This window comes from Sparus aurata, chromosome 8 (genome assembly GCF_900880675.1).
Source record: "Sparus aurata chromosome 8, fSpaAur1.1, whole genome shotgun sequence".
NCBI classification, from domain to species: domain Eukaryota; kingdom Metazoa; phylum Chordata; class Actinopteri; order Spariformes; family Sparidae; genus Sparus; species Sparus aurata.
In genome coordinates this window covers 28,155,862-28,170,644 of record NC_044194.1, presented here as the reverse complement: position 1 = coordinate 28,170,644, position 14,783 = coordinate 28,155,862, and the positions used below count along the sequence as shown (strand labels likewise).

Below are 14,783 nucleotides of genomic sequence, written 5' to 3'. Positions count from 1 at the left end.
GGTTAAGTCAGGATACTCTTCCACTACAGCACAACATCATCAGAATGTACAGTGAAGTAATGAAATGAATAATAACCCTGTACACTGTAGGTGAATTTGATTCCTTAATGATACATAAATTAAAAAATAATGTATGTTTGTGTCACCGCATGCTTATTGTTTAGGGCACATTATGTACAGGGAATATAACGAAACAGCTGTTGTGTATTGGCATCCTTGGTGGCAGATGTTGCCTGCTCGGAGGGCTTGTGGGAATTCATCCCACAGTTTGCCTAGTTAGTTTATGCTACCCAACACCCCCCTTTATGCAGATCGTCCTCTACACATGTTTTTGACTTCATGCACAGTGACACCCCGGTGAAGGCTGAGCGAGCAGAGGTGATTACGATTCACCTGTTGACAATTCGTCCTGCGGATCCCGATGCGTCTCAGTGTATGGCATCCTCAGTTTTAGTTCTTACCGTACACAGCAACTTTTTTATGATTTAATACAAACAGTAAGGCAAATCTAAATTGAATTTCCGCATTACCTAGAAAACAAAAAGCTGCATCTTTTAAATACCAGTGTCTGTTTGACCTGCCGCAGTACATAAACATTACAGAATTGAAACATCCGTCCGCAGTTCATGATACAAGTGATCTGACCCTAAAGTTTTCACGTAGCAGCTCTCATGTGACATCACAAACACTCTGCTGCACACACCTCCCTTAAAGTTGGATGGCAAAGTTGACAGCGCCTCTTTAACTGTTGGCTGGTCCGCTGGGCTTGCTGTATTCTTTATGTTTGCAGATGTTCAGCTCAGGGTGAAATCAGTTAATGTGTTTATTGTTTGCTGTGTGGCCAGCGTAAGTGAGCGAGAATCAGTTCGGGTTTTTGTCGCGTTGCCGTGACAGCAGGAGCTGAATGGCTTCAGCTTCAGCTCAAACAAGCCAAAGATGATCATAATGCCATTTTATAGCGCTCTAACTATTTCTATTAAAATGGCTTTGACCTGGTATCACAAACATTATATGATGTCATGAATATAAATGACTAAATCTGCCAAAAGCTTAAAAAGTGTCCTGTTGTTTCGGCACATTGGCAGTAATGCGGCTCGTAAAAGGCTTTTGTGCTGGGCCCGGCCTTGACTCTCTCCATAGGAGGCTTGAATGTCAGGCCTCAACAGTCAACTATAACAAGTCTGATAATGGCTTTCTCCTTAGCTCCTCGCAGTGCAGTGACCATGACTTCTTCTGTTCCATCCAGAGAGGTTATTCTCTTATTACAGAGCTTTTGTTTGGCATATAATTCTCCAGTATAAGCCCCTACCGTAGAGACAAATTGCTTGTACACCTGTAGACGTTGGCACAGGGGAGACTTGGACGGCTTATTCAGCGCAGCATATGCAGCAAGGCCACAAACAGATGGTCTCTCCATGGGAGGAGATCTCACTGACGCTACCGCGACCCCGGCGGTCCGTGTTTTTCTGACCCCGCATCAGACGCCTCCAGCTGTCGGCAGCTCTGCCCACATTACACTTTGGCCTCTGCGCTGATTGAGGGCCAGGAGTCAGGCGCAGTGCTAGAATCTGTTGCCCTCTGCTGCAAATATTGTGACAAACGAGACAAACGCTGAACTGAAATGAACCCCATTTCAGCGGAGAGACACTTGAAAAGCCACTGTTGAGCCTGTCTGTGTGGTTGTCGGAACGTCAGGGTTGTGTTCAGGGTCTGTCTATCTGTGTGTGAGGTTTCTGAACGGTTGAATAGGCAGCAAAAGGTTAGCAAGAACATCATTCGGTACTGACATTTCTCTTCCACAGCAAACACTTCCAGTGCCACAGGGAGGTTTGAAGTCAGAGCCTGACATCTAATATAGCCCGCCTAGACACACAAACACATCGTCAGTGTCAGTTATTTCACACCGCACACAGATTTGACTATAAACGCATCAGGAATGACAAGAAACGTCAATATTTCCATTTTCTGTCAAAGTGGAAGACTGCGTGGCAAAAGAGCTGTTTGCAGATCAATGATCATGAAAATCAGCAGTGATGTTTTGACAGAATCAGTTCTGCGTCTCAAGGGCATTGCTCCTTCTCTGACTAATTCATCATGCGTCGAGTTCAACCCAAGGTTTAAGTTAGAACCAAGCCGGTTTGTTCCATTTCCATCTCCCTCGTGCCAAACACGGGCGCCTTTTGTTATCAGCCATGGGATTTCTCTCCCACCTCCCAGTTTCTGCAGAAGCGCTGCGTATCTCTGGCCCGCATGCTCCCATTGTGATAAAGATTGCTTTTTATGAGGCTTCATATGCGGCGTGGTGTAATATTTTGCACATATTTAGTGCTCATTGTCTCATTCCGTCTTTTTCATCACGCCGGGCGGCCGTCCTCGCCGTGATTTATAATTCACAACTTCATTTGTTGTCGCTGTCCGCCTCTCATTTTCTCATTAAAACTTTTAAAAACACAAGTCCGCCAGCAGGCCTCGTTCCGCGTTAAACCAAAGACGTCAGACTGAGAGACAATTAGGGATGTAAATGTGCTGCGTCTTGTCTGGGTGACACACATACAGATGGGCCAGACACAAGTTCCAAGAATTGGATGCCAATGCACACACATTAACTACATCACAGTGGGGTCCCGGGATGTTTTATTGGGTAACAGCTGACACATGACCTTGTTTTATCCCGCAGGGGTAGGCTTTTATTTTGAAAGAAGATTGAAACAAAAAAAAAAAGAAGGAAAAAGCTTTTGAAAAGGAGCTTTCATTCTCTCTCCCCCTCTATTTCACTTTCTTCTTCTCTCTAAACATCCCACTTTATCTTCCTTCACTGTTACACCTTCACCTTCCTTCGCTGTTTTATGTCCCACACTCTTTCTGAATCGCTTCTCTTTCTTTCACTGGCCGCTTTCTTCCCCCGTCTCGTTCCCTATCTCCCTGAGCACACCCACACGCTCAGACATAGATTGTTATGCTCGAAGAATAGCTCCTTAGACTCTAACCCTCGTGTTGTAAATCCTTTATAGAGAACGTTGAGGTATTTCTCGGGGGAGCGTGTATTATCTCAGAATTTGGCTGTAGCTGGTGCTCCTGCCTGGGCGCCGGGCCAGTGCCACAGTTTTGCTGTTGTTCTCCAGGAGCTCTTTGCTTTCAGAAGGATACAGAGAAGGAGGCTGGCCGGCAGGAGGGATTATAGCGCAAACACACAAACAAAGTGCAGGACTGGAATAGTGAGAACAGGCGTTTCTATTTAAATCCTCATTTCCCAGCACTTGTTTTGTCAGTACACCAAACTCCTAAGGGGAATTTTAGCAGTGCTATCACCAATATTGGCAGTGGATTACTTCATGAAAGTCAGAAACATGTCTGAACATTGCGAATGCATCAGTTGACCTTGAAAAACTGAAAGGAGATTAAGGATTTTTTTTCCCCTTACTGCTGCTGTGTATTATAAGTATGTGTGCATGTAAAAAGTCTTGAAAGTGCTTTGAAAGTATTCAGTCAAAGAAATCCCCCCCCATCCCTTCAGGCCTCCCTCCAGAAGTGCACTGACAGCAACCTTCCTGTAGCTCAAGATATGTGTTAGTGGCTAGTTCGCTACATTCCACCATCTCTTTGAGCTTTTTTTACTCAAATAAATATTTCAATTAGCAACTCTGTTAATGCCACAATCATATGAACAAGAGCAAACTAGCCATCACGATTATACCTGTCTTAAATGGCTACCTGACGCGACAGTTACTCCTAAACACTGCAGGATGTGCTTTGTGCTAACTGTTAGCTAGCTGCTGATGAAGACGCTCAGCAGACCTGCGCTCTTTTCTCACTCACATGTAAGAAAACACCTAACATCATCAGAATGAATGTAAACAATTAACATGGCGATTGGTAGTGCTCACCGCTGTCAAGCTAGCATGTCAGTTTCTCCTTTCTTGTGTGGTTAGCTTGCTTTCAGAATAGGCTTACCAACTTACCAACCCTAGCTTTAATTGGAGTTTAAGGACTGAGTGAAGTTTAAGGTGTGCTTTTTTGGAGAGAGTTTTGGAGAAGAATTTCAAACTTAAAATTTTAATATTTACAATATTAATAAGGTAATAACACAAATTCTCCATTACTGAATAAACAAACTGACCACAGAACACAGTTTGAAGCTAGAAAAGTGTCAGGGTGCACCAAATATAGACAAAGTAAAAGTTAAACAGAAGTAAAGTCATTTTTTAAGGTCACTTAGGTTGCTTACTAAAAAAAAAATCATTGACAGTTTCTGTCTTTTCTTCCCCAAAACTGCATAGTGCACCTTAAAAAAACAAGTAGTTCTGAAGCACGAAAAGGTGTTGAAATCACCAGAGGTTGATAATTGAGCTGCAATCAGTTGTCATCACAGTGTGATCATTAGGTGAGGCGGGGCTGACAGTTATAGAATAACCGGTATAGGCAGTGGAACTTCCCGCTGAAGATTAATAAATAAGAGAGGCAAAATGTCACCCGGCAGGTGGGAGATTTAATGCCACACATAGAAATTGGCCACACGCGGAGCTCATTTACCCTCTAACATATACATGCTTATAAAATATGTACACCTTGAATAAATATAGGCCTTAAATAGTTCCATCTGTCAGAGCATGCCAGAGGGCTGCACACTTGTGTTGCTTGCCTGGTGAACCACATTACAACATTTATTTCATATTTCATGAGCCTGTCATGATGCTGACTAGGCCTGTGTGCGACAGCTCCTGCCACCATCAAACTGCAAACTGGTAAACATAGCAAGCACCTGGGTGGGCATTCATGAGCCCCTGTGATACCTTTCTATTCACACTAATTCAATCAGGCAGGCTGCTGAGACTCAGCAGGGACTTAATCCCCCATTTAGAGGATGAAGGTTTAACTGGCGTGAAAAGTACAAGAATATCAATACTTATATTTCGGAGAATCTCTGGAGTTGCTGACCTGTGTGTATTTCTGTGTGTGTGTGTGTGTGTGTGTAACAAAGGTGTGGCAGTGCGGCGGCAGCGTGGAGGTCCTGCCCTGCTCCAGGATTGCACACATCGAGCGCGCCCACAAACCCTACACGGCCAACCTGACAGCCCTCGTGCGTCGGAACGCTCTGAGGGTGGCCGACGTCTGGATGGACCAATACAGGAGCCACGTCTACATGGCCTGGAACGTTCCACTACAGGTAAACATTACGTGTGTGTGCCTGTATGTGTGTGTGTGTGTGTTGGCAGTTTGATACTATGCTCGTTCTCTTTGTGTGGGAGGGTATGTGTGGGCGTAATTGCGTACATGCTTATTTATGTTCAGAAGCTGTGTCACACATCTCCTAGCAACCGTGATCGGCTCCATCATGTCGGCCCACTGGAGGATCACTTGTGTATAAGTAATGTTTGAACGCACCTGTGGAGGATGGCTGTGCCGTGGGTGCACGTCGTATTATTGATGTTTTGAGCGAGTACAGCAGGTTTATTACATTTCAAAACGAGATTACTGTGACACATCAAGCTTTTAGACCTACTGAAGGGTTGAGCAGGGTTGCCAGGCCCAGGAAAAAAACTGTCAAGACCAAAATCTTCCCAAAAACCTGCACAATTGCAGCTTGAAGGTCCAGTTTATATGACTTCTCTGTCAGCAAAAATGAGATATATTTCTATGTGTGAAATGATAGCATAATAATGACTAAAACATGATTGTTTTGAGTAATGTACAATCGCCTGAGACTTAAGAATCCTCGGGTCTACTCCCACAGAGTGCAGATTTGCATTTCAACGGACAAACCCAGTGATCGAATGAAACTATGTACATTCTCTCAAATACTCTTCAATTCAATTCAGTTCAATTTTGTGATACATCAATTGAGTGTTTCCATTTTCCTCAACCACTCCAAGTTTTGTCTGCCTGAAGATTCTCAGTGTTCTGTGTGCAGACCCCCGAGGCTGTCCTTTTTTATTTTTTGTGTTTTTTTATTCATGTTTCTTGTTTTTGTTGTTTTTTTTATACGGCTGAGTCAGAACGATATCTTGGCTCCAGCAGTACAGATTTCAAAGATTTATGCTCCATACTTGTGCATATACACTTACACTGGATGTACCTACATTCATGTGGACATACGCACACCATGCTGCACATCAGTGACTGTGCAATCAGCTGCATTTGTCTCACCTTTTAGGCATTATCGCTCCACCTTAATCATTACAGCATAAGACCTTAAATAACAGCCTTCATGTCCTGACTGATTCTCTCAGAATCTTCTCTGCTGCTTACTTGTCTCTTCTCACCGGTCTATGTTGTATCCAGTTGACCGGGAATCAGATTTACAATGGATTCAAACAAAGAACAGCAGTATTTTCTCCCATTTCGAGAAACTGGAACCAGCAAATGTTTGGATTTTTTCCTCGGCCGACTTGAGAAATCAACAACAAAATGTTGCCAATGTATTCATTCATCCATTTTTCTGATTATACAGTCCACAACCCGAAGATCTTCGGTGTCACACTCTTGTTTTCAATAAACTTCCTCACTTCAGCCTCTCTTCACTCACTGACTTCCACTCAAGACACTTGATGTCTTGCTCAGTTATTTTTTGGAGTGCGTGCATCGCCACTCCAAGGATTCTGACTTCTGCGCTCATTATTTTTGATTTCTTGCAACATTGGAGAAGTTCACGTGTGCACTCATGCTTTACGCTTGTATTCATTTCCTTCTCTAGAACTCAGGAATAGACATCGGGGACATTTCTCAGAGGAAAGCCCTGCGAGCTAGACTCAAGTGCCGACCGTTCAGCTGGTTCCTGTCTAACATCTACCCCGAGCTCCGATCCTACAGCGACACGGTTGCATACGGAGTGGTGAGTTCAATGTTATTTTCTTAGCCCCAGGATTCCTAAATATTTCCCTCAATTTGAGTAAATCAATTTATTATCACGATGAAAAATGGGCTTGTTATTTAAAGTGATAAAGGGACAGGTCTGGATCGCAGCCCACAGTTTGAGAAACACAACACTGTACACTTCCTCACTCGGTCCCCATTGGGTGCTACGCATACAGAGAACTCCTCCAAACAGAACATGAAGTATTCAGGAGTATCTGAATTCATTATGTTATAGGAACAAGATGCTCCTTTAGCTTCATCAAAAATTAATATACCACTGTTGTGGCAGCTCACCAGCAGGGAGTTTTAAAAATGTGTGAACAGATTTTAATTTGTCCTTCTCTGGCGCCATTTTAACAAAAAAGGAAACACATTTATTAAGACTCCTATTGGTGTGCTCCAACAGTTAACTTGTTTTAATTAAGATAAAGGAACCAAAGTGTTGCACTAAGCTGTCATATTTTTTAATGTTGTGATTAGCTGAGCGGTAAAGGTTGCCACTATACTTCATCCTCTGTTTGACTCAGGCAGTTCATCTCAGAGTGAATCACCGCTTTAGGATTTATTTAAATGTGAATCGATGTTTTGGACACTTTGGCAGCGGAACACAACATAATTTCAACTTTTGAGGCTGCTGTGGGAAACCTGTTAGCAAGCACTTACACATCCAGTGGACACATTAGCACATTCTCCTCTGTTCAGTCACTTTAAGCATCTCTTGAAATGTAAATATAAAAAAGTACTATACACATTATGCAAACACTATACACTATAAACATTAGGGCTGCAACTACCATTTGTTTTCATTGCCGATTAATTTGTCAATCATTTTCTTGATTTATTAATTTGTTGATTGTAAAGTGTCAGAACATAGTCACAAATGTCAGTAAGTGTCACCCGAAGGCCAAGATGACTCTGCTACAAAGTGGTTGCATGGCAGACCAAAATGTAAGGCAGAGACTCAGAGTGAGGTGAAGTAATGACATATATTAAAGAATACAAGAAAATGTGGATGAAGTGGTGTGTGGTACGGTGGATAGAAGCAGGCAGTGACAAGCAGGCAGGTCGGCAGATGTGGAATATCTCGAGGTGCACAGAGATATGGAGACACGTGAGAGCTGGGGATGATATATCTTTACAAGAGACAGGGCGAGCAGACAGATGTGCTGAGTGATAGAGCCTGGAACGAGGAGAGTGAGGATGGGAGACAATGCCGTGCGCATCAACGCTGACGCCTACTCAGACACACTAAAGACTGGAAAACTGAGTTTCATCTGTTACATTCTGTACTGGCCACATTCTGCACCGACAGGCCATTTTCATTTGCCTAAATTCACATATCTATGACCCAGAGGAAACAAGGGGGGGAAAAATGGACACAGACGTGGTTGGGACGGAAAACTTGAAATGTCTTTTCCAAATGGTTTGTCCACAAGCCAAAGATCAGAGATTGACTCAAACCAATAAATCGTTTATCAAAATCATTGGTATATTGGCACCATTGGTAATAATTTAATAGTTGACAACCTCACTATTAATCATTCCCTGCTTTAAATTGCACAAAAGCTAACCCAGACTTATTTAGTTCTGTTGAAAAGCTCAATAGCTCTGAGACAACATGAACACCTCCTCCTGACTAAACATTTCCATCAAAACAAAACATTTCCTACTATTCCTGGCTGTAAAAGCCTTATGTCCATCGTAGCTGAAGCTAAATTATCTATTTATTTATTTTTTCGGGTAGTTTTAAATCTGTTTTGTCATTTTTTTCGTCACTCAGTCTTCAACCTTGTTAAATTTGGATCTGGCGCACGATGGTGAATTTATGTTGCATATATGTAGAGCAGTGTTTTATTGTGTGGTCATGTGATTTTAAGGAAAGCAACTCAAACTTCCTCAGTTAGAGCCATCTGATAAACGTTGGCGCAGACACGGCAATAACACCTCGTCATTTCAACAAAACTTTCCTAAGTATTTCAAGCTGTGCAACTTTAACTTTTCTATTAACACTGAGTCTAATTGAACGCACAACATGAGGTGTATATATAATATATATATATATATATATATATATATATATATATATATATATATATATATATATATATATATATATATATATATATATATTTCTCTGCTGCAAGAGCTCACTTCAAATCACAGCAGCGGGGTATTGAAAGGGCGAACCTTTTTATACCACTTAATTTCTGCATGGCTATTCCTCTCTTCAGCTAACGGCTGTGGGAGGATTTTGCATAATTGAAAAATGACAGTAATCTGTTGAAAGCTGAGCGGAATTATCCCACCACTCACAGAGTGCTCTGCTGATAGTGGAAGAAAAATGTACTTCTTCTTCACTGAGTCCAACTTCTAATAATTTATTAATTTCATTTTTGATTGTGATTTTTTGATTGCCACTTCTTCGACTTTTTCTTTTTTTACTTTTTTAAACTTAGAACTTTTGAATGCTGCCTGAATATTACCATGACACAGAACCTGTTCCCTTTAGGTTGAAAAGGTCTTTATTGACTCTGCCTGACTTCAAGTCTGTCACTGGAGAAAAAGACGAAGGCATGAACCGATGATGGATGACAGGCCGGTGTGGTTCTTCTCTGATGCAGCAGCAGTGACTGAGTCTCATGTGCCTGTTGTTCAGTAAACACTTGCGAGCTGGATGGAGTTATTTGTTGACACGACTGAGCATGTGCGGGGGCTCGGCTTTGAGTGTGTGAGATGAAAGCGTTGCCTCAGTGACATCTGAGAGATGTAGATATGAAGATTACATATTTGACTAAGACAAACTCTCACAGGAGATAGCAGTTGGAGGGAGTACAACAAGTGCTGTGGTGTGGTGCCATCTGTTCATTCACTCATCTCTTATTTAACATGAAACAGAAGCTGGATGAATGCACTTAACACAAAGGTAAATATTGAATAAAGAGGATATGTGATATTAGGATTAAATGCGGCTTTAAATGTGACACATTTTTTTTCACGTAGAGTCCACCCAATGATTCCGTCGATCCAAGACACCGATTTAATTGTTAAATTGTATATTATTAACAAATTTAACACTTCAATATTTTCTGTAACTTTTTCCCAATACAAAGGTCCCCATGGTTGTGAAAAAAGCACCTGAATAGCATATGTTACTAACACAACACAACGATATTTAGCCGTGTTAGCATTGTGGCTCTGTCATTGGTGGCAATGTCAGTCAACAGTAACTGAAGACCTGATGTGTCTATAAGCGTAAATCAGTGAAAGTAATGTGATTCTTTCCCAAAGGATATTTATGGAAGTACAACAGTCAGTGTACCACGGGGCTTGTCTATCAATTAAATTTACAAACAGCAGCAACATCCACGTTGGCGAGGATGACAGGGCAGACGGAGCTATTGTTTCATATGCATTCGCTGTACTGTTGTGCCCTTAAGCAAGAAACTACAACCTACCAATAATCCAGGGCTGCTGCTGCTGCTGTGCAGCTGAGCCTGACCTGCGACCTCTCTGAGAAATACGGTAACAGGTAAACGGATTTCCTTTCCTTAGCCACTGTGATAAGTGTGACAGCAATGTGAGACACTGTGAAGCAGAAAGCTCAGCTCGGCCTTCAGGAGCAGATCAAGAACTGCGCAGGAAAGCTCACAGGACTGTGTGTGATGTGAATGCAGAGGAGCACGAGGAGGTGGTGGGATGCACCAAATGAACTGAGCTAGAGATGTAGTCAGTGATCTGTCTAAATAGTGAGTGGGATGACTGGGCACTATTCAGCAGATGGAGAAGAAAGGCTTTTGCACATTGTATGTTGATGACATTAGTAGAAAATGAAGGTCGTTCTCTCTGTTCACTCACCATACACTCACACAATTGCAACTTTGGACTTAGACTTTAGTACGAGTCTTGGACGCAGCTAATAAATCCTCACATTCATCTTTAGATATTAATGTTGCTGTTTTGCAAACATTAATGAGAAATGATGAAGCAGACCTATTCTAATACCACAGAGCTTGAATAGACATTGCTATTCAAATCACCACTATTTAAAGGTCACTTTAATGGCATGATTTAGGATGGCTGCCACACACTGTTTACAAATTACAACGTGAACTATCACTTCAACAGTTCCCTCTAAAGGAAGCGTTGGAATCTATGCTTTTTAAATTTGTGTGTGCATTTAAGTCAGTGAGAGTACCCCAGTCTATAAGCATTAACATTTAGATGCTATTTTAAATGCTTTAATTATTATTTTTACCTTGAAATTGAGAGAATAAGTAGTTGTCCACAGAGAATTATCACCAATTCTGGAGCTCTACCGACCCGTTTGGCCTCTTTAATGTCATGGTTTTGGCTGCAAAGCACATTTACTGTTTGGGTCAGTGTCACTGCTCTCAACATTTTGTAACCAGCGATGCAAAAAAACTGCATCGAAGTGCCGAAGGCATGATGAACCTGCCTTTCTGCCTCTCTGCCGTTGCACTGCCTGTTTTACAGTTATTCTGCCTCCTAGTGGTCAGAAATACATTAAAGTGAAACTCTTGCCAAAATGCAACCTAGGCTTTTTTTATGAATGTATATGAGTCAAACATTCGTGTAAAAGCATAATTACGACGAAAGAGGCACTTTTAACATTTACGTATTTTCGTTTTCAGGTCAAACTCATTTTAAATGGGAGTGCTAGGGGTAAATTAGCGATAGCGATAACACTAAGAAGGCTCGACACAACATGAAACTTTGCTCGTAGTTTCACCAGGGTCTCTACACATGAACACGAGCATTGAGAACATTGTTTGTGTACACAGAGTTTGCTAAAAAGAAAGTTTTTGAACAACTCACCTTAGCAGTAGATTGTTTCGTTAGCTGCCATCATGGCAGCCGAGAAGTATCGATCTCAGAATGCAATGTAACATGGAGGAGAGTTAAGGTGGACTGCTACGTGACTTCTCTGGCTTTTTATTTTAATATTGCTTCTAATATGAGGCTCCTTTTTCAACTTCGAGGTCAATATTGTTTTTCGCTAACGACAAAACAATGAATTATCCGTGCATTTATATGGAGCTAAGCTTTAGGAGCGTTCCACCTTAACTCTCCCCCATGTTACATTGCATTCAGAGATTGACACTTCTGGCTGCCATGACGGCAGCTAGCGGAAGAAACATGCTAACTATGCTGCTCTGCTAACGTGAGTTGCCAAAAAACTCTCTTTTTAGTAAACTCTGTGTACACAAACCATGTTCTCAATGCTCGTGTTCATGTGTAGAGACCCTGGTGAGACTAAGAGCAAAGTTTCATATTGTGTCGAGTCTTCTTAGTGTTTTTAAAATAGCAATCCCATTTAAAATGAGTTTGACCTGAAAACGAAAATACGGTAAATCCTAAAAGTGCCTCTTTCGTTGTAATTATGCTTTTACACGAAGGTTTGACTCAAATACATTCACATAAAAAGCTTAGGTTGCATTTTGTTTCACTTTAATGCAGCTTTAATGGACAGAGATTTAAAAAAAAAACCTCCTGATTAGAATTAAATAACTGTTTAAAAGATATAATGATATGTTTATTAATAAGACAGCATCCATATTTACATTTAAAATATCTTGTTTATTGTCAATACCAGTACATTGCATCACTCCAGGTAGCCTATACTTTGGGTAAAGACATCCAGTCTCAAGCCTGCAGTATATTCTTAATATAGTGTTATATATTGCAAACATACTTGCCTATTTTCAAATTCAGCAGACATAGTGCATCTTTGGCCTTTATTCAGAACCATACCTTTGGCCACTTGGTGAAGGGATATTTTAATCTCCTTTTAGTGCTGTCTTTGGTCACCACCAACTAATGAGAGAAATATTTTGCTCATATTTTGCTGCTAAATGCTCCATTATGTTCACCAGCTAGAACTTGTCTGTCTGTGGTATGGTGCTGTGCAGGTGTGGATATTGGGTTTTTTTACGTTCTCTGTCGGCGATAGCCGTGGCCGCAGGCATTATGTGTTCGGGTTGTCTGTCTGGCCGTTCCATGCTGTGGACACGATATCTCAAGAATGCCTTGAGGGAAATTCTCCATATTTCAACTACGTGTCCACTTCAACTCAAGGTTGAACTGATTAGATTTGAGAGATCAAAGGTCAATTTCCAAACGAAGTCATACTATTTGACGATAAATGTTTTGGCCATTATTCAGCACCACAGCTCTGGAACAGCGTCTTAACCGGTGCACAGAGCCATACAACCCCGATTCTTGTTTTTGTTTAAAACTGCTGGCTGCTGGAGCGGGACAGTTTGCTTATGAGAATGATGAGACTCAAACAACACATTAAAGTTGGGGGCCAGAAAACAAAGTAGAGCTTAGGGGAAGTGCAGAATGAGTTGATAATACTTTAAGTATAAACAGTTATTGTCAAACAGAAGTAATCATGTGGTACTTTGTTTGGATGGGAATATTGATGATGGCTACTTTAATTAGGTCTGCAGATTTGTTCGTTCTTGCTTCCCATTTCCATGCAACCTTTTAAATGCCAGAGACAAAGTGTTGCTCTGCTACCTTGCAGAACAATTGCAAACATCAACAATAAACTAGTTAAAGTTAAACATTTGAAATAACTGGCAGTAACTAATATAATATCATATTTAAGTCAATCACACACATCAAATATCATCTAGATCAACTCTCACAGTTGTTCCAAACCAGAACTGACTGATGATCAGCCATTGCAGCCTTTGCCTAAAAGTGGGTCTGGAAATAAATTGCAGTGATTAACATAAGAGTCCAATTTAAGAGTAGCACAGAGAACATGCGCATCATCGTTTTTTCACTGCAAACCTATTCCCATCTGACCTTCTCTTCAAACTGCTTGACGCAATCTGCAGATGGAGACACTGATGGAGAATAAACCAGACTATTCCTTTAAAATATGCCTGCTTGACCCTTTCTTGTAAATGTTTGAAGGAGCAAGGACAAACTGAGGTATATTGATTGCCCCGTGTTAATTAACACATATTGCACAATTAGTCTGTAATTCTCTGTGGAATATGGCCAAATTATAGGCGTAAACTGCCATCCAAAAAGTACAGACGCTTTTCCTCTCCGAGATATTACTCGGCGTCTGCCAGAAAAAAAAAGTTGAAGGGTAGTGTAAAGTGTTTGTATGACTTTCTCCTGGCACACAGTAATTAGCCTACAGTGGTTCCATTTGTCTTCACTTTGGCCACAAAGTTAGAGCTGCGTGGTGTACCGCTCTGTCATAATGGAGTAATTAATTATGTAGAGACGGATAGGAGAGACGGATAGAGGGGAAAGAGAGGAATGCGGGGAGAAAAGACAGACTTGCTTGTCCTTTACATGAAGTATGCTCAAAGATTCTGAAATCACATCTATAAGTGAAAGCAGTTATGTGTGTTTTTCAGCTTCAAGGACTATTTTAACCCTTTAGAAGCTGTGATCTCACTCTCCCATCTGAGAGCGAGGTGATATTACTGATATCAATCTTCTCGGTGCATAATAGAGCGCTGTAGGGATGACGTATTTTTGTGAGCTTACCTGGAAGTAAGCATCGTATGTCTGTGGTCTCATTTAGCATCTTGTTAGCAACTGCAGTTTTTGAGACAGGTAAGCGCTTTGTAATTGAACTGTGGGACATTTAATGATGTATTTTATGTCGTAGAACAAAACATGTAACCTTATTTCAGGCATGTAACCAAAAACCAATTCAAAAAACTCATGGGACTACAAACTCAAGACGTGTTTTTAGCCTAGCTTAACGTAGGCTAAAACTGTTACTACATTGTTTATGTATGGATTCAACAAAAAAGAGACAAAATGTGAATAACACAGCTTTTTGTTTTTTTTAAAGTGTTTCTAGGGGTGAGCGTAGCTGTTAGCATGCTCCATGCCTCCCGTGTTTATGCTAACCTTCGCTGAGCTCTTCTGGA

General features: G+C 41.3%; 1 protein-coding gene across 4 annotated transcripts in view; it reads left to right on the top strand.

Moving 5' to 3' along the window:
- LOC115587369 (polypeptide N-acetylgalactosaminyltransferase 18-like) overlaps positions 1 to 14,783 on the top strand; it is a 182,659-nt gene that overhangs the window by 126,624 nt on the left and 41,252 nt on the right. For all 4 annotated transcript variants that reach the window (XR_003985029.1, XM_030427205.1, XM_030427204.1 and 1 more), the window contains exons 7-8: positions 4,979 to 5,164; positions 6,692 to 6,829. Coding sequence is in view for 3 of the 4 variants with exons in the window: in XM_030427205.1 (XP_030283065.1) it covers positions 4,979 to 5,164; positions 6,692 to 6,829 (324 nt within the window). In the remaining variant the exon portion in view is untranslated. The remainder of the gene's footprint in view (positions 1 to 4,978; positions 5,165 to 6,691; positions 6,830 to 14,783) is intronic.